This window comes from Molossus molossus, unplaced genomic scaffold (assembly GCF_014108415.1).
Source record: "Molossus molossus isolate mMolMol1 unplaced genomic scaffold, mMolMol1.p scaffold_m16_p_18, whole genome shotgun sequence".
Taxonomy (NCBI): Eukaryota; Metazoa; Chordata; class Mammalia; order Chiroptera; family Molossidae; genus Molossus; species Molossus molossus.
In genome coordinates this window covers 62,196,610-62,223,200 of record NW_023425353.1, presented here as the reverse complement: position 1 = coordinate 62,223,200, position 26,591 = coordinate 62,196,610, and the positions used below count along the sequence as shown (strand labels likewise).

General features: G+C 60.2%; 1 protein-coding gene across 2 annotated transcripts; it reads right to left on the bottom strand.

Moving 5' to 3' along the window:
* Positions 1-1,369: 1,369 nt before the first annotated feature.
* On the bottom strand, positions 1,370-26,084 carry PTH1R (parathyroid hormone 1 receptor). 2 transcript variants are annotated; one of them, XM_036266870.1, is made up of 16 exons: positions 25,962-26,084; positions 23,794-23,850; positions 21,409-21,531; positions 10,803-10,905; positions 8,779-8,913; positions 6,903-7,013; positions 6,677-6,795; positions 6,447-6,541; positions 6,124-6,319; positions 5,570-5,723; positions 4,084-4,144; positions 3,676-3,742; positions 3,314-3,408; positions 2,506-2,647; positions 2,376-2,417; positions 1,373-1,889 (listed from the first exon to the last, which is right to left on the bottom strand). In XM_036266870.1, the coding sequence occupies exons 3-16, from the start codon at positions 21,481-21,483 to the stop codon at positions 1,512-1,514; spliced, it is 1,773 nt and encodes a 590-aa protein (XP_036122763.1). In that variant the 5' UTR covers positions 21,484-21,531; positions 23,794-23,850; positions 25,962-26,084; the 3' UTR covers positions 1,373-1,511. The 2 variants fall into 2 exon arrangements, with proteins under 2 accessions (XP_036122764.1, XP_036122763.1); XM_036266871.1 differs by lacking the exons at positions 23,794-23,850; positions 25,962-26,084 and adding an exon at positions 22,724-22,741 and having other exon boundaries at positions 1,370-1,889.
* Positions 26,085-26,591: the final 507 nt, after the last annotated feature.

The following is a 26,591-nucleotide window of genomic DNA, read 5'->3' as shown; positions in this document are numbered from 1 at the left end:
GACAGGCCATCAGAGCCCCTGGGGGGGGTTTGGGGTCCGTGCTGCATAGGTCTCCTCCCCCAGCAGGTGCTTCATCCAGGGCCCTTCCTGACAACAGCACCTCCCCTGTCTGGCCACCTGCCTCCCGACCCTGTGACCTCCTCTGGCCTCCACGTTACAGCGGGGACTCTCCTGTGTTCTCCCTCTAGGACTCCAGCCTCTGCGGGCATCCTGCCACTCAGCTTGGCTCAGTGGCCCTCAGGCCCTGGCCTGTGCCTCCCTCGCACCATCCTGAGCAGGTCACACCCCATGGAGCTCGGGGGTGCACAGGCCTCTGGACAGTTGTTGGCCCTGCCCGCCATCTGGAGGGTCGGCAGGGCAGGCCCCGAGGATGCTGAGCGTGCCCACGCCACCCACTGTGGTCCTGGCCTCATGACCTCTCGCCCAGCCCCCAACGAGGGGCTGCGGTTGGAGGTGGGGAGCACTTCCCAGTGCCAAGTCCATGGAGAACAAGGCAGTTTGAACGTGGATGGGCGGAAGGAAGGGCCTGGCTGGGGCCCAGCTCGTGCATAGGCCGAGGCACCTTCGGGTCCTAGCAAGAAGCCGGGTCTGGCCGGAGCACAGGATTGCGGCTGGGTCAGCTCTGAGTGTCAGGCCAAGGAAGGGCCTATGCCATCCTAGGGCCCGAGACGGGGCTGGGCAGGGGCCCAGGGGCCCAGGAAGGTGTTGGGAAGCTGTTGGGAAGGGTGTTTAGTGACCGTCTTGGGTCCACAGTGAGTCTTGTAGAATCCCACCAGCCAGCCTTCTGGGCTGACCCCTGACCCCTGACAGTTCCTGAGCCAGAGCAGAGCCCCGGCTGACTTCTCCCTCGGTGGCCCTGGCGCTCCCCCTGCGCCTCTGTCTGGTCAAGGGAGGTGTGTCGGATCCAGGCTGGGGGTAGGGTCACATGTGGGCGGCTCCCTGAGTGTCTCAGCCTCCAAGGGACACAGCAGGGCCCCAGAGAGGCCGGAAAGGACCTGTAGCAGGGCCGCAGGCTTGGGGTGTGTGGCCAGGGACCCGAAGCATGTCGTCGGCCTGGGTAGACAGTGGCTGGGGGCCAGGTGGACAGCTGGCTTTGGGAAGCCGAGGCCAAAGGTAGCCCAGACAGGGAGCCGCCAAGGTGGCAGCCGGTGGCAGGGAAGGGCTGGAGCTCGTCCTGCACAGGCCCGCTGGGTCCGGGTGACGGCAGGTGAGCCTCTCCAGACCTCTTCCAGGCCCTGCCTGCTGGGTGGTGCCGACCCCCGGGACTGGCCCCTCCGGAGGTGAGACTCCAGAACCCCACGGCTCCCAGCCCCTTCCCCTCCTGGTGTGATCGAGCCCCCAGCTCAGACCGCAGGAAGCCACACACTGCTTCCTTTTCTCTTTTCTTTCTTTTTTTCCCCCTTGTTTTGTCCTCCCAGCCCAGCCATGAGTGGGCAACCACCAACCATCCACCTCTTGGTCCATCTGTCCGATCGCCTTTACGTCCATAGGTCCAACCTGTGGGTCCCTGATTACATGACTGTCTCCCACTCCTCCTGCAACAAGGCGGGCGGCTGCCCAGGTGCAGAGGCCTCGTCGTCCAGCCCTGAGCAGGAGCCGTTGAGGAAGCTGTCGTCCTTGCAAGTGGCCACGGCTGGTGGTGTGGTCTGGAGGGCTGGGGCCCCTGGCTTGGGGTGGCCGGGCAGCTGGGGGTGGCCATTGGTGGTGGCAGCGGGCAGCAGGCGGGGGCTGAGGGGCAGGCCAATCCCCGCGCGGGAGCCGACGTTGGTCACACTGGTGTGAGACACCATGGGCCCGTAGCTGTAGCTGCTGCTCCCGCTGCGTGCCTTGCGCTTGAAATCCAGTGCCAGCGTCCAGCGGCTCCAGGACTTCTTGATCTCAGCCTGCACCTGGGTGGCAGGAGCAGGGGGCCATCAGGTGTGCCCCGACCTTTCTGCCACCTGTCATCCCAACCCCAGCAGTGCCCCCACCCCGCCCCTACAACATCAGCACTGGATGGAGACAGGCAGGGGGTAGGCTTGGGAAATCCCAACACCAAGAAAAACTCCGTCATCCTCAGACCATCGTGTCTGGCTGCAGGCAGCTGACACACCCAGAATCTACAAGGCTCAGAGGGCCCTGAGCGGCTCAGGCGTCCAGTCTGGATTACAGAGAATGCGACCATGGGGTTGGGAACACACTGGGCTACGCCAGAGACTGACGAGCCCACCAATCCCAGCACATCCTGAGCCTGAATCATCTGGAAAGACTTCTGCCTTCAGAATGTTCTTGGAGGGACCAAGGAAGAACCGGCAGAAGATGGAGGAACAGGGCTGGGGGACTCCCTGGCACCTCTGCGTCCTCCCCGCCTTGCCCCAGCGCCGTCCACCGCTTACCTCGCCATTGCAGAAACAGTATATGATGGCGACAAAAAATCCCTGTGGAGAGAGGCGGGGTCAGGGCCCAGAGCCCTGGAGAGGGGAGAGCCCCACCCGCCCCGCCCGCCCCGCCCGGCCAGCTGCACACCTGGAAGGAGTTGAAGAGCATCTCGTAGTGCATCTGGACTTGCCAGAGCGTCCCTGAGACCTCGGTGTACGGCGTGGCCATGAAGACGATGTAGTGGACACCGAAGAGTGGCATGAGCACCAGCGTGGACTTGAGCAGCTTCCTGGGCCAGCAGGACAGGCAGGTCAGGCTGCGCTACGTCCCCCTCGACAGGCACTCTGCCACCCCACCTGCCAGCCCCAGGCCCCAGGAGCCACGGAGGGGCCTGAGGCTCTGGCCACCAGCGGAGGACAAGCCAGTTCACCTGGGACAATTTCTTTGTTGTCTCAGCAAAGTGTTCCTAGGGCCCCCTGGTTCTGAGGTGTCTGGAGTCGACCATACATTATACGGTCCCCGGTTCCAGGGCCCTTCACACCTGCGGGTCCCTCTGCCGCCACTCAGTCACTCCCCCATGGCCTCGCCTCACGAGGCCCTGGCCCAACCCCCAGGTTTCAGCTGAGCTGCACGTCAAGGCCACCACTGTCTGCCTGTCCCTCGGGCTCCCTGTGACCAGCTCTTTACGGAGAGGTCTGGGTTTGTCCATCCCTGCAACCCCCAGCCCTAGTGCAGCTCCTGGCGCCGAGTGGCCCAGGTTGGCTCTGAGGTGACCCAGAACCCGCAGCAGCCAGGAAAGAGCCCATCACTTTTGGGTGTGGCCAGCCAGGGAGTCAGGAGTTGGCTTGTTCCCTTGAAATAGGCTCATGGAGCCTCTGCCTTTGCTGTTGCACATGGTGCTGGAATCTGATGGCGTCTGAGCTCCGAGGAGCCTGGGTACGTCGGGGTGGCTCACCTGTACTGCTGCCGCGTGTCACACCGGCCGGCATTGGTCTCCCGCAGCTTGGTGGCGAGCACCCGGACGATGTTGATGAAGAGAATGAAGTTGAGCTGTGGGAGGGAGGGAGGGCTGAGTCTCCATGCTGCACCCTGGCAGGGTGGGCAAGGACGCCAGGACCCAGGGCCCTGCTCTGCCACTGCACATCAGGGGCTCCTCGGGCCCGTGGTTTCCTCGTTCGGATCGCGATGGGGATCAGCTGCTTCTCAGGCCTTGTGGCTCTGACCCTGGGATCCCGGGAAGCTATGGGTCCCTTCCGGGCTGATCACTGGGGTCTGCGACCCCCACCCCCACCCAGCCCTGTGGCCGCCCCTGCTCACCACGATGGAGGCCAGGATGGGCACCTGGATGATCCACTTCTTGTTCCCGGAGCTCAAGTCCCAGCACCTGGGGAGGTTGAGGCATCAGCCCCACCACTCCTGTCCCCACCCAGAGCTGCCCACAAAGAGGCCCCAGCGCTGGTCTACCCTGAAATTAGCTGTCGAGGACACAGGGCAGGGGAGTATCGGGTGTGGCCAGGCAGGAGACCACCCTCAGAGTCGTCTTTTGAAGTAGCCTCTTGTGACCTTGAGGGGGGTACCTGGCTCCAAGCTAGACTGAAAATTCCTGAAGTTGGGGCCACTCAGGGCCGGGGTCCAGGAGGCCCCCTTCATGTGCTTCACAGAGGAAGAGAGTACCAGGGGTGTCTCTGGTCTGTGTTACCCTGGCCCCTCTCCACCTGGACCTACCCGGTGTTGGCCAGGGCGGCTCTCACACTGACCCACACAGCCACGAAGATGGCGGGCAGACCTGTGTGCACAGAGGGGACAGTGAGGGGCTGCACAGGCTATTCAACATGCCTCTCCTAAGCCCACCATGCAGTCCCGTTCCCTCATCCCTGATGACCCCCTCGCCCTGGGCACATAAGCTGCTTGGTGTCAGAGCCAGAGCCTGGTATGTACTGCCCTGCCGCCCCAACAGCCTCCCCTCGGGGCTCAGCACCCCCCTCAGCCCTCTGCCTCAGCTGGACTGTGCGTCTCCTGCACACACAACCACACCCGCGGGGCACGAGGGAGACAGGGCATCGGGAACAGCCAAGCCAGACTGTTCTTCCTCGCTTCTCCTAAAAGGTGATGGGGGTTCCTACGGGGGAGGGGCCTATTACCAGCGTTTTTCAGCCCCAGCACCGCCCCGCCCGGTTTAAAAGATCCTAACCACCATGGATGAGGCTGGATGGAGCGAGGGCTGTGGTTTCAGCTGGGTAAAGGGCCACAGGGGAACCTGGGTGTGCCCAGGCCGAAGCCCGCTCAGATGGCACATGGTGCCCTGGGTGAGCTCTGCCCCTAGGAAGAAAGCCCAGGTCTCCCCCTCCACCCCCCACACTTTGTTCTAGGCCTGAGTGCCTCTGGGAGAGGGAGGGAGTGACCTGGGTTTATGAGGAGAAGTGAGACCTTCCAGTGCCACAAAGTTACAGGATTCCCCATGCTGATCCCTGTTTCCCCCAACCCCACCCTCTAGCCTGAGCCTTCCTCAGTTCCTGAGACCAGGCCTAAGTCTCCCCCAACTTTGGGGCTTGCCATGGGTGAGGTCAAGGTCAGAGTGGGTGCCAAGGAGCAGGGAGGCTGTGGCTGTTGATCTGAGGGCCTCTGGGTGCTGAGCGCTGGGAGGGCCCCAGCCACCAGACCTACCCCTCTGCAGTCTGGCCAGTTGCCCAGAGCCCAGCCAAGCTCTGGAGCTGCCAACAATAATGGACAATTATCAGTAACTTGATCCCGGCGCCCGCAGGGGAGGAGAGCAGAGCCCCGGCGACCCATTCTGCAGAGGCTGCAAGAGCCCAGATGGAGCCCGGAGCCGCCACGGACCGGACCGTGGGCAGCTCCACACAGCCGAGGAGACTGGTTGGGGGTGGGGAGGGTTCCAGATTCCAACTCCAGCTCCAGGCTGAACTCTGACCCAAGGTCCCGCTCTGATCCTGAACTGATTCTTGACCCTAGAGTCCTCACTCACTCTCCTGGACCGAGCCCCAACTCGGGCAGAGCGATTCCAGGTGAACCCTACCCTGTTTCCTGAGCCTGGGAAGAGGGCATCACAGGAGGAGGGGCAGGCTGCCTAGCTGCCGCCTCACGCTCAGGACGGGATGTGCTGTGTTGGGTGCCTTAGCCTCAGTGGTCCCCCTGGCCCTGCCACTCAGGGTCCTGCACTGCCTGTCCCTCCAGCCCGCCCCCCACCACATACCCCAGCCGAAGACTGTGAAGCCCCACAGGTACTTCTTCTCAGAGAAGAAGGCCATGAAGATGAGGCTGTGCAGGTACAGCCCTTCCACCAGAATCCAGTAGTAGTTGGTGGCCAGGAAGTAAAGGAAGAAGGTCACAGCCACCCGGCAGCCGGCCTGGGGGACCAGCTGGTGTTAGCCAGAGGGCAGTGGAGACTGGGCGGGTGAGTGGATGGGGTGGGATGGCAGAGGGGACAGAGGACAAGTGGCGCTAGCCGAGTCCCCAAGGAAGGGGCAGGCTGCGGTCCAGCTGGGGCTGGGGATGTGGTCAGGAGCAGGAGGCACTGGGGACAGCGGCAGAGGGCAAGGTGAAGTGGGTGGTTGGGGCGCTGACGACCCTGCCAGGAGTGGGGGACCCTCTCACAAAGCCCTGGCAGCAGGGCTGAGTGCGAGGGACACAGTGAGGTGGGTGTGAGTGGCCTGAGACAGTGGTGGCAGCGGACGGGCAGGCGCCAGGGCAGCGGCTGCGGCGCCCCAGGCTGGTGGCGGCCCGGGGTGGGCGGCGGGGCGCACTCACGTAGCCGGCGGCGGCGGCGGCGGGCGGCGGCGGGGCCTGGGCGATGACGCGCAGCTCCTCCTCGGTGAGGCGCTCGGCCTCGTCCAGGGTGAAGCCCGAGTACAGCACCGCGTCCTTGACGAAGATGCTCACGGCGCGGAGCATGAAGGACAGGAACAGGTGCATGTGGATGTAGTTGCGTGTGCAGTGCAGCCGCCTGCGGGGCGCGCATCTCCGTGGGTGGGGGCACGGGCCGCGGTGGGGGCGGGAGCGGGGCTGTGCGCCGCGGGTCGGGTACGGGGAGAGCAAGGGAGGCCCCGCCCCGCCGCCCCCGCCCCGCCCACCTGAAGTAAGCCAGGATGAGCACGGCCACGGTGAGGGAGGCCAGTGAGACGGAGTAGCCCACGGTGTAGATCATGCCCAGGCGGTCAAACACCTCCTGTGCGTGGGGGAAGCTCGGGGTAAGGGCCAGAGGCCAGGTGAAGGGTGCTGGAGAAGTCAGGGCTAGACCGGGGTCCCCAATGATGTGGGGTGGCCTTGTTCTGGCCAGGTTGGGAAGGGGGAAGGCTCTCACCCGCTCACGTGTCTCATTGGTCAGGAACTTGAGGCATTCGCTGTAGTTGGCCCATGTCCGGTTGTGCCCGGGCACCAGCTCCCAGCTGCCATTGCGGTCGCAGCGCCGGTAGGCATGGCCTGCAGGTCCGCGGGAAGGTCAGGGTAGGCAGAGGTCTGGAGCCACCGAAGCCTGAGCTCCCAGTGCTGGTGTCCCCGTGGGCCCACCCTATCCCAGCCTGCCTCACCTTTGTGGTTGAAGTCATAAATGTAGTCAGGACAGGGTACGGCCACCACCTCACCTGGTGCCCCCAGCGGCCAGCACAGGATGTGGTCCCACTCAGGCAGGCAGGGGCGCCCTGTGCCCACAGACAGACAAAGTGGGGACACCAGTCAAGTCCATGGTGTGCCCGGAGGAACGAATGCACCTGTGGTCACTGCCTCCCTCAGCAACAGCTGCATCCCAGGACTGGAGAACTCAGGCCTGGCGTTCCGGAGAGACTGCATTGGGCCCTGACTCCGTGCTGCGCCCTGGCCTGGCCTGGCCCAAGGCTGGCGGAGGCCAAGAGAGGAGAGTGATTTGCTCAGGTCGTATAGCCCAAGGCCCTGCCCTCAAGTGTTCAGCCTGACCAGGCCTCTCTCTTCTCTGCTCTTGGTCCCACCTTCCAGGTAACCCTGGAGAAGGCACGTTTCTGGACTCACTCCCTCAGCTGAGAATGATTCCTATGTGACCCTTGCCCAGGACCACGGACAGGAGGCAAGTCTCATTTCCAGTGCAGCTCGACTCCCCGAGATCTGCTGACCTCACGCAGGTGTCCACCCTCTTTGCACTTCAGTTTCTTCACGGGAAGTGGGCATGGCTGTGTCAGCCCGTGCTCCCACCACCACCCGAGGCCTGCCCGAGCACCTGCTGGGAGGCTCCAGGTCCCACGGTGGGGCTCTGGCCTCACAGCAGAGATGCTATGTGACCTCGGAGGGTCCCCAGTTCCTAATCTTCCACTTTCCACCCCCAGCTCCCTTCTTTGCCCCTGCAGGGCTCCGACCACAGGACTCTCCAGCCACCCTGGAAGACTGCCTGGATGGCTGGACCCACCCCAGCTTGGTGAAAGGCTCTCTGTCCTGGGCACCATGTTCCCAGCCCCGCCTGGCCAGGCCCACAATTCCCTCTGGTCCCTGGGGAGCCACAGGGTGACCACAGCCTCCCAGATGTGGCCCATCTGGAATCTGCTGCCCACCCAGCCGGTTCAAACCAGCCCTGTGGCTCTAGCCTGGGCTCTGCGTTTGTCTCTTCTTACCTCCCTGGGGGACAATGCAGCCTCTCCCTTCCTCCCTTCTCCTCTCCCCTCCTGGTCCCAATGTCTCTGGCCCCACCCTCCTCTCTCCTGCCGGGTCTCTAAGCCCCCCTCGCTATGTGTCTTGGCGCACCTCCCCGGATATATTGAGTCCCAGTCCCAGTTGGAACCTCCTGGTCCCTTTTCTGTCTCTCCCTGCTTCTTTATCTGTCTCTCTCTTTCTTTATTTTATTTTTATTTTTTAATCCTCATCCGAGGACATTTTTCCATTTTTTGTACAGACAGTATGGGAGGGAGAGAGAGGAAGAGAGAGAGAGGGAAACATCGATGTGAAAGGGACACATCGAGTGGCTGCCACCCGCACGACCAACCAGGGCCGGGGACAAACTGCAACCGAGGTACATGCCCTTAGCGGGAACCGAACCCGGGTCTCTCCGGACCGCAGGCGGACGCTCTAACCGCTGAGCCAAACCGGCCAGGGCTGTCTCTCTCTTTCTTTGGGTCTCTCCATCTCTCTGTGTGTCTCTCTCTGCCCGTCTCCCAGGTTCTCTGTCATCTCCATGGAAAGGGCCATAGCTTTGGGTCTCCCCACTTCCCGAGTGGTACAGGGCAAATTGTCTGCCCACATCTCTTGGGGGCTGAGCCCATCCAGCTTGCCTGCCTCGTCCACACTCTGCCCCTTTGGCTGTCTCCTCCCAGCCCCTCCCCTGCTTTCCTGGGAGGGGCAGCAGCCTCTGCCTTTCCACCAGAGCCCAGGAGCTTGTGCTCAGGGAGGGGACAGAGCAGAGGGGAGGGCGGTCCGAGCCGGCCTCAGATGGATTTGTGGACATACCTCGGCGCCTACTGCCAGTGGGTGCCTCTTTGTCCCCTTCAGATTCAGGGTAGAGCTTCCCGGATGCCTTCTCTTTCCTGGGCTTTCCCGATGTGGACGCGGAGGCCCATCTTTTGTCTGACTCCATTATGCCAGCTGGAGAACGCATGGCAGTCATGGATGTCAGCTGTGCTGCAGCAGGAGCCCCAGGGCGCCCTCCTGCCGCAGACTCCCTGCTTACACAAGGGGGTCGTGCCCTGCCCTGCTGACACCTCGGCTGCTGGGAGAGCTGAGATGACAGATGAGGAAGTACTTTACAAACTGTAAAGTGCTTGCCAGGTGCAAAAGTAATCACAGGGATGGAGATGGTCAAAGAGGGGTTCAAATGGGAGCCTGTGGGATCGACTACAGGGTTGGGCAGTAAATGTGGGCAAGACAAGGGCCTAGGTGGTGTTCTGGGACTCAGAGTGAGCTGCAGCCCATGCAGGTGGCAAAGGCCCCACCAGGGGGCGCATGGCAAAAGCAGACAGTAGTGATGAGGTCAACAGAGAAGTCGCACAGTGAAAGGGGAGCCAGGCCAGAGCACTGGGCAGGTCAAGAAGCTGCTGTGTGGAAGACAAGAGCGAGAGTATACAGCTATCAGAGGGGGACAGACAAGTCTACTTACAATCCCCTGACCTAGGATACTCCTACGATATCACAAGGGACCCTAGCGACTCCATGTGAAGGGGGCCCGAGGTCTCTCTTCCTCCCTGAAGTCTCCCTCATGATCTGACTTGCATTCCTTAGGCTGCAGCCCAAGTCAGGGCCCCTGGCCTTCCCATGTTGGGGCCTGTGACAACAGTGGGAAGCTGAGTGCAGACACCCTGGGCTGGATGGGATGGCTGTGACATCTTCCTGCCCGCACACCTGGGCATCAGTAGGGTGGGGGCAGCAGGCGGGGGTGAAGTGAGAAGACAGGGCTGGATCATGAACTGAGGGTGCAGAAGAAGTGCCTCCAGGCTTCCACAACTAGGAAGAAGGCTGGGTTCAGGTCCCAGAGTGAGAAGGGCCCACCTGACCCCCCAGACCCTGGTGTGACTGGGCAAGGGACCAGGGAGCCACTAGTGGGAATGATGTAGGTGAGAGACCCTGTGAGTCCCTGTGAGTGTGAGAAAAGTCCACGTGCTACACAGTTGTCACGTTCCATCTGGTCTGAGGTGTGCCCCAGCATCCTTCCCCTACAGTGTCAGGACCGCTCAGGCAAGAAGATGCTCTTGTCATTCTGGGCCTGGACTTCTTCCAGGTTGATGAGATTAATTAGACAAATGTCAGAGGCCTGGACGGGTGCTAATGAAGTCTCATCTCCACTTCCAGGAAATGGGCTCAAGACAAAAACCAGCCAGAGATGGGGGGGGGGGGCAGGAGCTGTGAAGTCAGGCGAGCACCCCTCCCACCTTCCCCATGGCAGGGGTCCTATGGAGATGCTGTGCTGGTGGGAGGAAGCTCTCCCCAGCCCAGGTCAAGCACCCTCTCCGACAGAGACCATGACTCACAGAAGCAGATACCCACCCCTCCGTGCTCCTCCCCATCCAGGCCCATGGACCCTCAATTCTCCTGATCTTGGACACTTCTGCCTTGGCCTCTGCCCAGGTGGCTTCCCTCGATGACCTACTCATCCTTCTGGACCTGCCTAGAATACCTCCTCCTCCAGGAAGTTGTCCCAGTTCACCCCAGTTGGGTCTAGCACCCTAGTCTGTGCTCCTAATCCTGGCGCACCTCACAGATCTAAGCAGCTTGGGGGTCATTCAATTGTAGCTACGTTCATACCATCTAACCCCCACCCTGGGAGGGGACCCTTAGCGAATTTCTGAGCCTGCTGACACTATCTCGCCTGACCCACCCCACCTCTGGACCTCACTTTGGCCTGGACTCCCTTTACTTGAACCACCCTCCCCTGATGCCACTTGGTTCTGCAGCCTGGGCTCCCGCCTTCCTCTGGCCCCTCCCACTCCGGATCCCGCCCCAGACCCCTCCTTTGGCCCCGCCCCCGACTCCGCCCCCACCTGGACTCCGCAGGACTTCTTTGAGCCGCTTCTCGCACTGGGCCTGGGCGCGGTGCAGCAGGAAGATCTGCTCCTCTTTGGTTATGACGTCATCTGCGTCCACCTACCAAGATGAAGGTCAGACCGCAGGTAGGGCTGCAGCAGGTCCCACAGCCACCCCAACTTTCCTGACGGAGTCCCCCATTTGCAAGGCCCTTACTCTAGATGGGAAATCTGCCTTATATCGTCCCCATTTTGCAGACGGGGAGCCAGGCGCCAAAGGGGTATGCATGGCTGCCTTACCAGGGGAAAAGGGGGAGGACTGTCCCCGGTCATGCTGCAGCCACTGATACTCTGTCCAGTCTTTTCCCGGGGGTTGGGGGGAGCTAACGAGAAAGGGATGGAATATCCTAGGACAGATCCCCACCGGACCTGCCACCTTCGGGGACCTGGGTGGAGGTGAGCGTGGATAAGGAGTGCTCAGTTCTGGGGAAAAACCGGCCCTGAATTCCTGCAAGTCCTAGCACCGAGGAGGGCCGCGGGAGTCGCCCCTTTCCATCCAGACCCTCTCCCCCGTGAACGGCGAGGGCCTCAGCCCCGCCCACCCGGTCACTCCCAGAGGGAGCCGGCGGGAGCGCCGGGGCGGTCAGCTGGGGCGGGGCTCCGCTGCCGGCGGTGGGCAGGAGCCACCCCCATCCCCACCTCCCGCGCTTCCCTGGAAGCTCCCTCCAGCCATCAGACTGCTTCTGGGAGTGCAGTCAGGCCTTTGCTCCTGCCGCTCCGTCTGCCAGGACTTCCTTCCGCCCCCTGGGGCTTCCCAGCACCCTTTTAAGGGAGGGAACAGAAGCATCTTGGGGATGGGTGGGATCTCACCCCCATCCTGTCTCCTTGACTTAGGGTTGGACAGGAGTCGGAGGGTGAACAGTTCAGTGTGCCCAAGCCCAGGAGGGAACAGAGGTTCATGCATTCCCTGGGACCTCTCAGACCCAGGGCAGGGCTGTGTCCCCTCAGACTCCACAGGGCAGAACCTGCCCCCTTAGACTCTCAGCGGGCAGAAGGACATCCCCTCAAGTATCCCAAGGCCAGGCTGAGTCCCTTCAGCTGGAGCGAGGCTTTGCAGGGTGGGAGAACCAGCAGAAGGCGGGGAAAGACCGAGGCGGGTGGGGGAAAGGGCGGCACCAGGGGGGGGGGGGGCTGGCTGGGGCGGGCCAAGGAGCTGGGTTGCTGGGAGAAGTTAATTGACCGAGTCTCTTGGTGGCAGCAGCAAGGGCTTCCTGGGCCAAGGAGTCTCCACTTGGCTCCTCCAGCCTTGGGTTCTGCTGGTTTCACTTAGCCAGGCGCCTTTGGGCGTGCGTGTGAGTAGCCAGTGTGTGCACTGGTTGTGCCCGTCTCTGTGTTCACATGAGGATTGTCCAGCATGCATATCTGGACACGAGCCGGGGTGTCTGTGAACATGCATGTGTACATGTGCTCTGGGCAAAGGACTGCGTGTGCACCTTTACTGTGTGTGATAATGCTGCTCATTAGCGTGTGTCTGTGGGTGTCCGTGCTTCTGTGTGTCTCTGGAGTCTGAGTTGGACACTGAGATCTCAGCTGAACCCCATTCCCATGGCCCCTAGGAAGGGCTGGAGCAGCTTTCTGCTGCCCCCCACCCACCAGCTGTGGGTGGGGGTGTAGCGGTGGGGGATGGATTTGAGGGAGGAAAACTCAGGCTTGCCCTAATCCAGGGGGCCCCAAGGCTAACCTGAAGTTCTCTTTGTGCCTCTGGTATTGGGGATCCAAGCTGCTGGAGGAGTCTAACCCCTCTGTAGCTGTCCAGCCCACCCCACCCCCATCATAGCACCCCTTCACTACCATTTATTCATTTATTTTTTAATCCTCATCCAAGGATACTTTTTTCCATTTTTATCTTCAGATAGAGTGGGGGAGAGAGAGAGAAACATCGATGTGAGAGAGACACATCGATTCGGTTGGCCTCCCGCATGACCGAGCTGCGTGCCCTTGACCAGAACTGAACCTGCAACTCTGGTCTGCAGGCCGACACTCGACCGCTGAGCCAAACTGGCCAGGGCTCCTTCACTACCCTGTCCATTGTTGCAACTCGTACCTCCATCAGTCATCACCACCACAAACTGTCAGCACCTTGACCAACACCACCATCACCACCCCATCATCACCAGCACCACCACCATCACAAACACTAACTACTACTACTATCAGTATAACCACTATTACCTCCACCAGCACCACCACTGGTAGAACATCATTACCACCACCACCACTAAAGGCAACATTGGCACCATCACTGCCATCACCAATGTTGCCATCTTTGCCATAGTCTTACCCTTACCTCCTCCCTCTCCACACTCCCTTCCCGCTAGCCCTTTCCTTCTGCCCCCTCCATCTCTCAAGACAAACGATACTGCACCGCATCCTTCAGGGACGGAAAGCTCTGAGTGACTGAGGCTCCCACCAGTCCCGAACGTCGGGCACACCAGCCCTCTCAACAGACACACTAGCCCAATGGGACTGAGGGCAGAGCGCAGGGCCTGGAATACAGGCACTCAGTCATGGCTTGAAGACTGCTGGTTTGGCAGACTGACAGACAGACAGGTGTGCTAACTGGGTGATGACCAGGAACTGGCCCGAAGTGTCTGCTCAGCCTCCACCTACTGCGTTGGCCTCACCCTCTCCATGGCCAAGAGGAGGCACACCGTCTTTTCTGGAGACTGGTTTTCACGGTGGACCTGGGAATGCCCAGGAGAGGGGAAGGCGTGTGCTTCCACCACCCCACAGCCCCCAAACGCCTTCACTGACCCACAGGGACGGTGGCCCCACCTGTAGCCGCCCTATACTGTGCGTCCCATTTCTGTCACCCAATCATGGCAGCACTGCCACTGTGGCAGGGGTTCAAGCCTGAATCAAGGACTTTCCCGAGGAGAGGAGGGCAGCCTCTGCCCCCAGCCTGAATGCCCCTCCCCTCCCAGCGCAGCCTCTGCAGCCAGGTCCGCCACCAGCTGCCACCAGCTGCCACCAGCTGGAGCTGCCGTCCTGCCTCCACCCGACAGGCTTTGCGTCTCTGGGAAAGGTCCTTCATCCTTGTGCCTCAGTTTTCTATGTAAAATCAGGATAACAGGGCTGTTGTATCAGGAATGAGGGACATCAAGTCCTCACTTAACATCTTCGATAGGTTCTGAGACTTTAAGTGAACTGAAGTATAACGAAACCAGTTTTACCATAGTCTGACTGATACAAACGAGAGTGAAGTTCCTGCGGCATCATATCAACGTTATAATGACATTACCCCAGACCTGCTGCACTGCACGAAGAGCCTGCGCAGGGCTGGGGCCAGGAGACGCCGGTGGCTATTCCCGTTACTCTCAGCAGCAGTAGCACCAGTCACGGCTATGGGCCCCCTGCTGCCAGGTGCCATGGTGCCCCCAAGCCAGGGGCTCGGGGTGGCAGAGGAAGATGATCTGGGTAGATGTCTGAATGCAGGGGGCCATGGTGAGGGGCTGATGGGAGGTGGGACTTCAAGGATTGGGAAGAAGGAATAATGACAGCATGCTGGGTGAGGTGTGCCTCACAAGCTTTTGGGGTGGAAGGACCCCAATAACTCCTTGCATTTCTGGACCCACCCTGGACTCACACTAAGATTCAAGGTCACTGCTTGGGCTTGGGGGGCAAGAGGGCTCCTCCTCCTCTCTGCTCTGAGGAGGACTTATCTCCTGGGGGTGATGGAGAAAATGCTGACAGCTTTGATTCTCCTCCTGCCCTGGCCACTCTGTCTGCTGCTCCCACCCCTCACCCAGCAGCCCTCCCCCTGCAGAGTTCGGGTCTTCCTGGCCCAGTGCCTGATGCGGAGGACTTAGACTTGTATCAGCTTAGATCCAGAGAGCCTGTGGATCTTGGCTTCCTGGGGCAAAGACTGAGGACTCAGGGTTGGGTCATGGCCAGGGGTCAGTTAGTCCACACCCACCACTGATGGGCCACCCAACCCTGATGCCTGGTGTCCCTAATCCCCCTCCCCCACAGCCCTCCTATGGTGTTGGGTTAGGGATGACCTCCCCTGACCTAAAACCGCAGGGCTCGGCTTCAACATCACCCTTATAGCACACTCTCCCCCATTCAACCCAACACGGAGCCTTCCTGTGTGCTCTCGTGCGCGCGATGTGCAGCCTGTGAAGGAGCAGGGTGGGGGGGTGGCCTGACCTTAGCCCCGAGCTGGGGGAGGGAGAGGCAGCCTGGGAGCACTGACCTGGAGTTTGTGGGCACCAGGCAGGGTGCAGATGGGGGCTGGAGGCCAACGTGTTATTTACAAACATCGAAGCTGCTGTCCCAGGGAGAGTACTGTGTGGTCAAGAGGCCCGGATGTGTTTCTCATTTCCTGAGTTCAGAAGCCCAGAGGAAGAGAAAGCCATCTGCTCACTACCCCTCCCGGCGGGAGCAGCTCCCAAGGCGACCCACCGGGACGGTGGAGGAGCTGGGGATAGCGTGAGGTGGCGATGGTGATGGAGGTGTGATGGTGACAGGGGTGGTGGACAGAGCCAGTTCCATGCCACTGACCGAATGAGAGCCACCCCTCTCCTAACTGCCAAATTCCACACATCTGCTGTCTGTGATCCCAGACAGGCCCAACTTCTCCTCCAGGCAAAACTAAGGAGGAAATACAAGGGACCCTTCTTCACCTCTGGGAAATGTGCTTCTCCCACCACAGGGCGTCAGCCTCAGGGTGCCCTCCTGGGTCATCTCATCCCTCGGCCTGGGTTCAGCCTGGTCCCCTGGGGGAAGGCAGCTATTGGCTTCTTGCTCACCTCTAGAGGAAGCAGATCACCTGGTGGCCATCCCTGGATGTGGCCAGTCTCTCCGGCCCTGCAGGAGCCCCTCTACCCGTGGGTACCAGCCACTGCCCCTGGACACGCATGTCCTTCACCTTTTTTTTTTTAATCCTCACCCGAACACATTTTTCCATTTTTTGCACAGATAGAGTGGGAGGGAGAGAGAGGAAGAGAGAGAGAGAGGGAAACATCGACGTGAAGGGACACATCGAGTGGCTGCCACCCGCACGACCCAACCAGGGCCGGGGACAAACTGCAACCGAGGTACGTGCCCTTAGCGGGAACCGAACCCGGGTCTCTCCAGACCGCAGGCCGACGCTCTAACCGCTGAGCCAAACCGGCCAGGGCTGTCCTTCACTTTTTACCATGTCCCGTCTTACAAACGGGGACAGCGAGGATGAGAGTCACCGTTAAACAGAACAGGGCCAGGGCTGGAGCTCGTCTGCTTGACACTGAGGCCGCAACCCTGGAGGAAGTGCCCAGCCACCTGGATCCTCCAGCGTCAGGCTCACTGCCGGCTTCCCACAGTCCTTTTGGGTCGTAACTTTGGCTGTGCCAAGCAAGCCTCCCTGCAGAGCGCCTTAGGCAGCCTCCACAGAGGTGGAAGTAGACCTACAGTGATCAGATGGTGACGACGGTGGTGGCAGCGGCTCGTGCCCAGCTTTAACTGCAGAGGACAGTTGTGCCTCCAGAAAAAACAGAATAAAACCTTGGTGAACAGAGACCCTCTCGTGACCTCCCGGCCTTCCTGCACCTCTTCTCCAGGTTCCACTCCTGGGACCTGTGCTGGCACCCCTCGATGTCTCCCATGCCAGCTGGCTAGGGACCGCTCCCCACCCTTGCTGCCCTCAGTCTGTCCGGCTGGCCCGAGCAGGCTGGGACGGGCTCCCTGCCGGGGACACTCCTGCCTGCCACCGCTGACAAGTGCGGACTTTTCCTCCCCCTTGCCAGGCTTTCCTGAACAGGCCGCCTGTGTTCAGGGCTGGGAGGGGCTGGGGGGAGGCACTGTGACGCCTCTCATCCTGGCCAGCGTGGACGCCTTCAGGGCAGGCGGTGGGACGGAGCCTGGGATGGTGGAATTGGTGGCTAGGACGGGGTGGATCTTCACCAGCGGCCTCTACCTGGGCTGGGGGACCAAGGCCCAGGAGGATGGTATAGCCTAACCTAACCACAGCTTGCCTGTTCAGCAGACTAGGATCCTACCAGGTCTCACCTCTGCACAAGGCTGGTCCCAGAGCTGGGCTTCTTAAGGGTTTGGAGGTTTCTAATGTCTCTGCAAATCTGAGCAAAACTCTGCACCCTCTCCCAGTCATGCTATATTTTGCAGACAGTTTAAGGGGTCTGCAAAACTCCCACCACAACCTTTCTTTTTCCTGGGGACACTCTCTCTGGCCTTCCTGATGTGGTGACCATACCAGGGAGTGTCCGCAGAAGGCCCACAACAGGAATCTGGGGGAGGCTGTGCGATGCCTCATTAAAACATTCCGAAGAAAACCCAAGTTCCTGAGGGCTCGGCCCCCCTCCTCCTGCTCTGTCCGCAGGCGGTCCCCAGAGCTGGGGGTTGGGGTGTTGGGGTGTTTAAAGTGCAGGTGATATAAAAAGCTTCAACAAATCAATACGAAGAAGACAGATAACCCAGTAGAAAGATGGGTAATGGCTCTCGGCAAGCTCTTAGAAGATGGACCATAAACCAGAGTAAGGTCCAAAAGCTCACTGGTAATTGGTAAATTAAAATGACAGGAGATGCCACTTTTCACCTATCAGAATGGCAAAGGTGAAGACAAGAATTCTGACTCTGTCCTATGGATGCAGGGTTGGGGGGAGAGACCCGCCCACTCACTCCTGGGGTTGGGAGTATAAACCCAAAGCGGCTTTTTAGAGGGCAGTTTGGCCAATCTATGAAAATAAAAACTGTGCATGTTCTCAGATGCAGCAATGACCGAATCTAGAAACATCCCACAGGGAAATGGTCACATGGGGACACAAGAGGGCATTTCAAGGCACTTCCCTGCCACTGTCTGGAATCTCCCTCTCTCTCTCTCTCTCTCACACGCACGCACACACATGCAAATTATGCAGAAACTATCTAAATGTGCATTCCTAGGAACTGCTGCATAAATCTCAGATTTTCATTAAAAAAAGAGATAGATTTACATTTACTGACGTGAGGGTCTCCAGGGTGCACCTTTAAGTAGAACAATGCATGTGGCAGAGCCCTATCTCCAAATGGGTAACATTTGCTTAAGAACAAACAGAAAACAATGGAACAAAACCATCTGCTTGATAGGTACACAAAAAGGTGCCTTTTTGGAAACCCACAGAAAAAGGTCGGAAGTACATCCCTCACCCCAGACTGTTAAAAAGGTTTTCTCTAACAGTGGGATGGGGCTTCGGAGAAACCAAGGATGATGTTTGTTTAATCTGCATTATTTGTCTCTCTTGTAAGAAAAAGAACGTTTTCAAGTGTCAGTTATGAAGTTAAAAATAAGAAAATAAAAGTAAAATAACAGGATTTTATTTTTTTAAAAAGGAAGAAAAAGAAAACCCAGAGTGGACATGGGAATCTCCTGCCAGCACCACTCCTCACCCTACTTTGGAGGAAGAAGCTCAGTGCAGAAGTGAAGACCTGGGTTCAAATCCCACCTCTGCTGCAGCCTCACTGGGAACCTCAGGGCCCTTTCCCATAAAATCGGTGGGTGAGTGGATGGAGTGAGGAAACATTCGCAATGGTTTCTAGCCCAGAATTTGGGGACAGCTTGGTTCCTTCTTGTCTCTAGAAGTGACCCTGTAGCTGCTGCCCCTGGAGCAGGTTGGGAGGGGTCCCCTGCACCTCCCCCTCCCATAGTCCCTCCTGAGTCTGACTCTGAGGTCACATCTCTACACTTAAGGCCAGCACACTATGGCGACCTTCAGCCTCTTCTGCAATTTCTCCTTCACATGTCCTTAGGATGAGGGGGTCCCCAAGGACAAGACCATCCCTTTGCACAATCTATGGTCCCATCCCTCCCTCCAAACTTCACTCCACCTGACCTCAAGCCTCGAAGTCACTCTTCCCTGTAAGCACAGGATAAACCAGCTGAGTCTGGCCACAGCCAAATGTGCTCCCAGTGGGACCCTTTTTAGCCCCCAAACCATGAGATCCCTGAGATGTGAGCCTGGTCCTGGAGCAGGCAGCATACAGGTTTGGTGACGGAGGCTATCAACTGAGGCAGGTGGGCTTGGTGGGCACCAGCCTAGATCTGAGTGGGAGAGGCAGTGCCTGGGTTCAGGAGAGAGAGCTGGCAGGCTGGCAGCCTCTTGCTGGCTCCAGCTGAGCCCAGGACACCCACAGGGTGTTGGGTGACCCTCAGATCATATCCTCTAGCCCTGAAACCAGGGAGGGTCAGTGCATTCACGACCTGAGAGTCCAGCCACAGATGCCCCAACAAGGTCCTGGAGCAGACCCAGCCCTTACATCTCTCCCCCTGTCCTACCCTCAGCCTCGGGCCAGAGCTAAGCCAGGCAGATTCTCTGCACATGCCTCAGTTTCCCCCAGAAACCAGGGTAGGGCCTTGGGGGACCCATATTCTATACCCCATAGAAGTGCAGTGCTTGACACTTGGTTGGCAAGCAATAAATAATGTCAAGATGGTTGTGTGATTGAGGTCAGTTAAAAAATGGGGACAATGCCCTGGCCGGTTTGGCTCAGCAGTTAGAGCGTTGGCGTGCAGACCAGAGAATCCTGGGTTCGGTTCCTGCTAAGGGTACGTACCTCGGTTGCGGTTCATCCCCGGCCCCGGCTGGGGTCTTGTGGGTGGCAAACAGTCGCTGTACCTCTCTCACACCGATGTTTCTCTCTTTCTCCCTCTCTCTCTCCTGCTCTATCTGAAGATAAATGCAAAAATGTCCTTGGGTGAGGATTAAAAAAAAAAAATGGGGACAATACACCCTTTTCAGAGAGTTGTTGGAAAGATAAACTAGTTTATATTGCAAAGTGCTTAGAGCAGTGTCTAGCAAGTAGATAGTGTTACCGAGCATTTGATAAATAGAAATAAAAAACTAACAGACCTGGGAGAACGTGTCCACAAATGCATACACATTCAAGCACCACCATGCTCCTGCAGGTCATGTACAGACCCACAGCTTCGGACACACGTGAGCTCACACACAGACCCAGTCACTCACACTCAAAGACCCAGAGAACGCCATGCCCAGAGTCCCACAGAGCCCTGCTGTGACACACATACTCACAAGACAGCCAAGCCCGTCACCCTGTCTATCCCTCAACAGTCACATGCACATATATGTGCACACAGACCATGCCGGCTGGCTGTGCAGAGTGGCTGTGCTCACACAGCCTGGTGGGGACCCTGGGAAAAGTGAGCCTGGCTCAAGGGGAGGATGAGGAAATGGCTCTGGGCCCTGGCATTCACCAGAGTTCGCATGTGAACCCCCATTTCCCGGTCTACAAGTGCTCACATGGGTGATGTCTCTGGCTTTGGGAAGCCAGTTGTGGGGCACGGGCACGGGTGACGAGGCATGCTCAAGCCCGCAGCAGACAGAAGCGCCTCGGATCAGGGGATTCTTAGGCAAAAGTTTCTTTCTTGCTGTCTTTTCACAGATGGGAAAACGGAGGTGTGAAGGACAGCCCAAGGCTACACAGGCACTAGGCGGGGCTGGGGCAATCCCTGAGCCACTGCCTTCCCCTTGGGGCTCCGCCGGGGAGGGAGCTGGTCAGGAGGAGGACGCTGCCTGCCTGCCTGCCTGCCGGTCTTTCTAGAAGTCAGATGCCCTCACCTGGGAGGCGGGGTGGGGTGGGGGAAGCAGCAGGGGCCTTGAAGTCAGACACACAGGCAGACAGCCTCCTCAGAAATGAGCTGGCCCCCTGGGACAGGACTTCGGTGGGACGGGACTGACTTGTCTGGAAAAGGCTCCCTGGCCTAGGATGAGGAGGGTCCTGCTCCTTCATGTCTCTAGCTCTTGGCCTCTGCCAGGGTCTCCCTACTTTTCTTTGCTATTCTTGGCCTATCTATTCCTCCTGCTCTGGGGAGCTCTCATCTCCACCCCCTTTGTCTCTCTCTCCCTCTCCTCATCTCCCATCGTGTCTCTTCTGCTCCCTCTGGTCTCCTCTTGGCCTCTGCTCTCAGGAGGGTACAGATGGGGTCCCTCATCTTCCCAGAGTGTTTTTCCTGTAGGAATGTTCAGTCTCCTTCAGGGGACTCCATCCCTCCTTCATGCCACACCACACCACACCCGCCTCCCTGGGCCAACAGCTTCCACTCTGGATAAAGCTGGGCATGAGTGCATGTGTGTGCACATGCATAGGATCCTGAGAGCTGGACAGTCCCCTAAATCCTACCCCCTGCCTAGGTGATTGTGATCTCAGACCCACAGCCCAGTGTTCTGGACTGCAAACACAACTTGCAGAAAAGAGGCCCCCAGAGCAGTCTGTGGGATGCCACCTGGGGGCCAAAGCCCGGTCTTCTGCTTGAGCACACTGTCATCTTCGAGGGAGACACAATCAGAGCAGTGGTGCTCATAGAAGCAAAAGATAGGGGACACCCAACCACGGGTTTCCAGATCTGGGACCCCCAAACCTAGGCTTCAGAAACAGGGAGACTTTAAGGAGGCATCCCAGAATTCAGACACTCCAGGGGCGGCAGGCACCTAGGATCCGGGTCAGAAGGGACCTCCATTCAAAGTTCAAATACTCGGGGAACCCAAGACTCTGCGCCCTGGACACCCCTCCTCCCCCCGGGGACCCCAGAGCAAGCCCGCAGCCTGTCCTAGAGTGAGGGCCAGGGACTTACCAGAGCGTATGCGGAGCTGAGCACCGGGCAGCAGAGCAGGAGCGCCAGGCCGGGCGCGATACGGGCGGCCCCCATCACCACCGCCTAGGGCCCCGTTCCTCGGGGCAGCCGCCGCCGCCGGCCCTGACGATGGTGGTGGGGTACAGAGCTGCGTCAGGCCGGGCTGCCCCGCCCACGGCCGGGCCTAAGAGACCCCGGCGGCCCGGCGGCCCGAGGCCCCGGGGCCCGACGCGGGGCCCATGCGCCGAGGGCGAGCGAGCGAGCGCAGAGAGAGGGAGGAGGAAGGGAGGCAGCCGGGGGCCGGGCGGGCGGCGGGCGGGCGCCGAGCGCTGCGGAGCTGCCCGTCTGCCTCGGAGCGGAGAAATCACATCCATATGGCCGGGCCCCCCGCCCCCGGCCCGCCCCCCGCCCTCCCCTCCCGCGCCGCCTTTTCTTTCTTTCTTCCTTTTTTTTTTCTTTTGGGGATCTGGGAGCTGTGGCTTCGCCCCACGCCCAGTGGGGGAGGGGCTGAGGGAGGGGTTGGGGTCGCGGTCTGCGGGGGGCGCACGGGCTGTTATTTTTAGCTCCGCGGCGAGCGCAGGACGAGGGCGGGGCTGGGGGCGCGCTTTGAGCAGCTCCAGGCGTGCTGCTTGGGGACGCGATCCCACTTTTGCAACGACTCTGAAACCTTCGGTGGTCCGGCCGCCTGCCTCGAGCCCCTCCGCCCGCTCAGACCCCCATCCCTTCCGCGGCCGCCTCCGGCACCCCCTCCCGGTCCGGCCGGGGCCCCGCCTGCGCCCGCGCCGCTGTAGCGCGCCTGCGGCCAGGACGCGCGGTCCGTCTGTCTGTCAGTCTGTCTGTAGCTCCCCCGGCCTTGGCCTCCGTTCTTCCAGCAGCCCCGAGCTCCGTTTGGGTCACTCCCTCGCTCCCTCCTTCCCCTCCCCCTTCTCTCTCTACGAAAACATTTGCAAGTTTCCAAAAAAGCCACGGAGCCGAGAGGCTCGGGGCTGGCGGCTCCACGGGGCTCCGAGGAGGCGCCGCCGCCTGACACAGAAACAGACCAGCCAGCCCTCCCCTGGTCCAGAGTCACCCCTTACCCGCTCCGGCCCCCTCCCCTCGGCGCCACCCCGATCCCGACTTACTCCGAGCGCGCCGCCGCGGTCCCCGCCTAGCCATGGATATCGGGGACCCCCCGACAGCCTCCCCAGGACAGCGCCCCGTCCGCGGCCCCAGGGGTACTTCATGGAGCTCTCGGGATCCCCCTGGCCCGCCTGGCTTCCAGCACCCCCCGCCCGGCCGCCGCTCCGAGCCGCCGCCCGCCGCGCGCGTCCCTCGCCTCGGCGTCTGCTGCTCCCCCTCCCCCGCGGCCGGGCGCCGCTTCCCTCCCTCGCGCCCTCCCTGGGCCTCTCCCGCCCCCGCCCCTTCGGTCGCCTCGGACACGGTGTGTGGAGCGGCGGCGCGGAGCCGCTGCCCCTGCCCGGGGCACTTCTCTCGAGGCCCGGAGCGCACAGCGCGGGGTGGGAGTGTGGAGGGAACAGTCGGGGAGCTGACATCGGGCCTGGGAACTTGGCCCGGGACGCTGCCGCCGCTTCATTCCCTTCTGCGGAGGCACAGGCGTTATTTTTTCTGACCGTCTGGCCCAGGCCGGCGAATAGGGGCCCTCAGCCGCGACACAGGGCCTCTTCACCAGAGGTGCCCCGCGCGCCCGTGCCGCGGCGCTGTCCTTCCGCCCGTGGGACTCCCGCGCGAGCGGCACCGGGGCCCCTGGGGAGGCTGCTCCGCCGCCCGCCCCGCGCTGGCTCGGCCGCCGCTGCCCTCCGGCCCCGCCCCGCCCCGCCGGACCCCCCGCCTCCGGGACGTGCCCAGGAGGTCGGTCCGCAGCGCCGTGGGCCCGCCCCGCCCTGCCTCGGCCTCACGCCCCTCTCTCCCTGCCCGGGGTCTCCCGGGTCCGGGTCTCTCCGAGCCTCGACCCTTCCAGACGCCCGCCCAGCCTCGCCAGCTCCGCCCCTGGCTCCACCCCCGGCGGCTGAGGCCGCAGGACCAGGGGCTCAGCCCAGACCCCCAGCCCTCGCCTCTGCCTCCTTCGCTCACACGGTCACACCCCCAAATGCTCTGGGCGGGCTCTGGTCCTTAGGGGACCAGCAATTTAGGAGAAGGGAGGGCGGAGTCTTTGGGGACGAGGGCGGGGCGGGGCTTTCGTTGCTTTGGCAGGGTGGGGACGCCTGAGCAACAAGGAGAGGGGGCCTAGGACCCCAAGTCTACTGCCTCCTAGTATCAGGCTGGGAGGCTGGGGTGCAGGAAGGGCCTGGACCGGAGGGCTTTAAGGATGGTCCATAGGAAGTTAAAATGACTGTCGGGCCCTGGGAAATATAATTCCGACCCGACAGCCCCTGCTTGCTTCCTTACCAACTGTGTATTCTTGGCACGACGACTCTTCCGCCGTCTGGGCCTCAGTTTCCTCATCTGTAAAACAGAGGGTTGACCAGCTGACTGTTTTAGTGCCCCCATGGGCTCTGGGGCTCCCCCCAGACTCAGCTGTGGAAATTGAGCTCCTCAAAACCCTGAAATCCTCCCCCTAAATGTGAAGGGGTCCCTAAGCCCAAATCCTAAGGCCACCAGAATCCACCTACAGTCAACCCTCCGGGCAGTCTACCGCCCTCCAGGCTCCAACCACCCATCTCCCAGATTGCACCCACAGCTGTCTTCTCCATACATCTACGGCCACACTTTCCTCCGGGCCCCACTACCCTCGAGGTTCTTGTTCTGGTGGTTGAGGATTGTGCTGTTGTAGGCAGTTTCCTCCAAAGATGCCTGTTCCCAACAGGTACTGACCGTGGCCTTCTCCCGATGTTCACTCCCCTGACTTGGCCTTTGTAGTTTCCTTTGCCAAATTGGTCCTCTCTGCCTAGTATAAGGACATCCCTTTTGTCCTTGTGTCCCCATCTCCTCCACTACTGGGGTGGGGCTCTGATTTTAGGGCTGCTCCCTATGATGTGTGGCCCCTATGGTGACAAAGGCCCAGGTGCCCAGAGTGGACACCTAAAGAACACCTGTGGTTCTTCAGTGTTGTATTTTGATGGTCTCAGCTTTATGTCTCTGTTTCTAAGAGAGTCTATTCTAAGTTTTATGATTGAAGGCCACTGACAACCCCTGCCCCTTGGTGATAGAAAACATTCATGGAGGGGTTGGGGGAACTGAGAGGTAACTAGGGGCTGATGGGAAAGTCCTTCATAGATCTGATATCAGAAAGCCTGAGATTTGAAAATAAACAATATTTGTACTGGGAAGGACTAAGGTAGGCTGTTGATAGGACTGCAGAGAGGAGTCTGATGGGCTCTGGGCTCCTTAAAAGGTGTTCCTGTAGCCATAGCTCATGTATCTCACCCCAGAGTCCCCTGCTGGACATTCCACCACTGTGGGTGGAGCCACTGACCCCCTAACTCACCCCCAGGCCTCTGGTTAAAGTGCCACTATGGGGGTGGGGTGTCACACATTAACTGGTGGAGTCAGCCTGCCCTTTTTAACAGGCAAGCCCCGGGGCCCCAGGGTCCCAGGGTCAGTTTCTGGTCAGTTTCAGGTCAGTTTCAATGGAATTTTGAAAGGCCTGGGAGGGGGCAGGGAGCGGGAGTGAGTCCCTGTGGGGACTCCCTTCTCTGATTCCAGTCTGGGGCTTAGGAGGAGGAGCCACGGTGGTCACTGGGTCTCAGAACTGGAGCAGGGTCTTATCTCTGGTGCAATGGCCCTAGGCGGACCAGCCTCTGCTGCAGGTCAGCCGCCAGCGACAGTGGGGCTCTGGCCAAGGTACACAGGCCCTGAGGCTAGGGTGAGCATCTGCCTCAAACAGGAAAGACAGAGGCTCAGTTCTCAGCTCTGCAGCCGGCCTCCCCATCCCCTGGGGGCAATGGCCTGCAAACCCCCAACACTTCATCCCCCAGATCAGCCTCAATCCCAATCTCCACCCTGATCCCAGACTGAGCTTTCCCCCCAGGTTGAGCCCTTATCCCAGTCTGACCTCTAACCCCTGGCTGAACCCTGACCCCAGTCTGAGCCTCTACCCAAGCCTTAATCCCAGATTTCTCTCAGGTTCCAGGCTCCTCTGGAAGCTTTTCAAGTCAAGGGGCCAGTAGGGGAGGGGATGGCCAGGCCATAAGTGAACTGAGGTGCCACTTTTACAGCCATTTCGGCTGCTCATAAACACCCCCCACCCCATCCCCCACAGGGCTGAGTCACTGGAGGCTCCGGCAGCAGCTGGTTGGGCAGCCCCCTTCCCTTGCAGCAGGAAGCCAGGTTTCTCACCTCTCAGGAAGGCCAAGGGAGGGAGCTGGGGGCGCAGGGGGTCTGGAGGCTCTGTTGAAGGCAGGGAGCACTCCCAGGGTGATTTGGGGTGTGAGTTTCCTGTCCCTACTGATCACCCGGTCACAGGCCCTCTGTTGCTGTAGTGCCTGATCCACAGATATCCCCACGCAGGCCTGCGTGCCTTGTCTGTCCCATAAAGGCACTGACCCAGTGGGATACCACAGCCTGGCCCCTCCCAGCTGCACTCAGGCCCCAGGATTTACCTGGATCCCACTCACCTGGAACCCACAAGGCCTTCCAAGTAGAGCCTGGATCCACAGAGCAGAGTCAGGTTGACCATGGGGAGGCCATGGATAGCCCTGAGCAGCTTCTGTGGCTCGGGCCTAAGCAAGGGTGTTGCTATTCAGGACAGAAAAAGGCCTGAGTCAGAGCTTTTGCTTAAAAAGAAAAATTAATTATTTTTTACCAAGCCCTGCACTGGCCCAGGACTTTGTCCCAGACCCCTGGTAGGGGAGCAGAGGCGGGTCCAAATGTACCAGTATCCAGGTGCCCTCTGCTGGGCCCTCCCCACCCCCTCCATGGGTCCGCCTGCCAAGCTCCCAGGCCAGCCCAGCCCCTCAGTGGTCCTCTCCTTAACCTGCCAGGCCTCTTTCTAACTCTCCTCTGTCTGTTCCAGTGTTCCTGTCTGCCCCTTCTATCCCTTTCCACATCTCAGAGATTTCAGGCCACCACACCATACAAACACAGCCCCTGTGAATGACCTCATTCGAGTTTTGTACACCTGAAGAAACCAGATGGGGATGGGGGTGGTTCATACCCAGGTCCCAGGCAGGAACACTGAGACCTGAAAAGGCCTGCCTTCCAGCATTAGGTACCCAGGAGAGATGTGGAGATCCGCATTCTACCCT

Coding starts and splice junctions, on each gene's coding strand:
- PTH1R (XM_036266870.1), bottom strand. CDS start 21,483: ATGGGGGCCGCCCGTATCGCGCCCGGCCTGGCGCTCCTGCTCTGCTGC. Junction 6,542..6,676: donor CCAATGAGACACGTGAGCGG/GTGAGAGCCTTC, acceptor CCCCACGCACAG/GAGGTGTTTGACCGCCTGGG. Junction 2,418..2,505: donor TGCTCTTCAACTCCTTCCAG/GTGTGCAGCTGG, acceptor CTCTCTCCACAG/GGATTTTTTGTCGCCATCAT.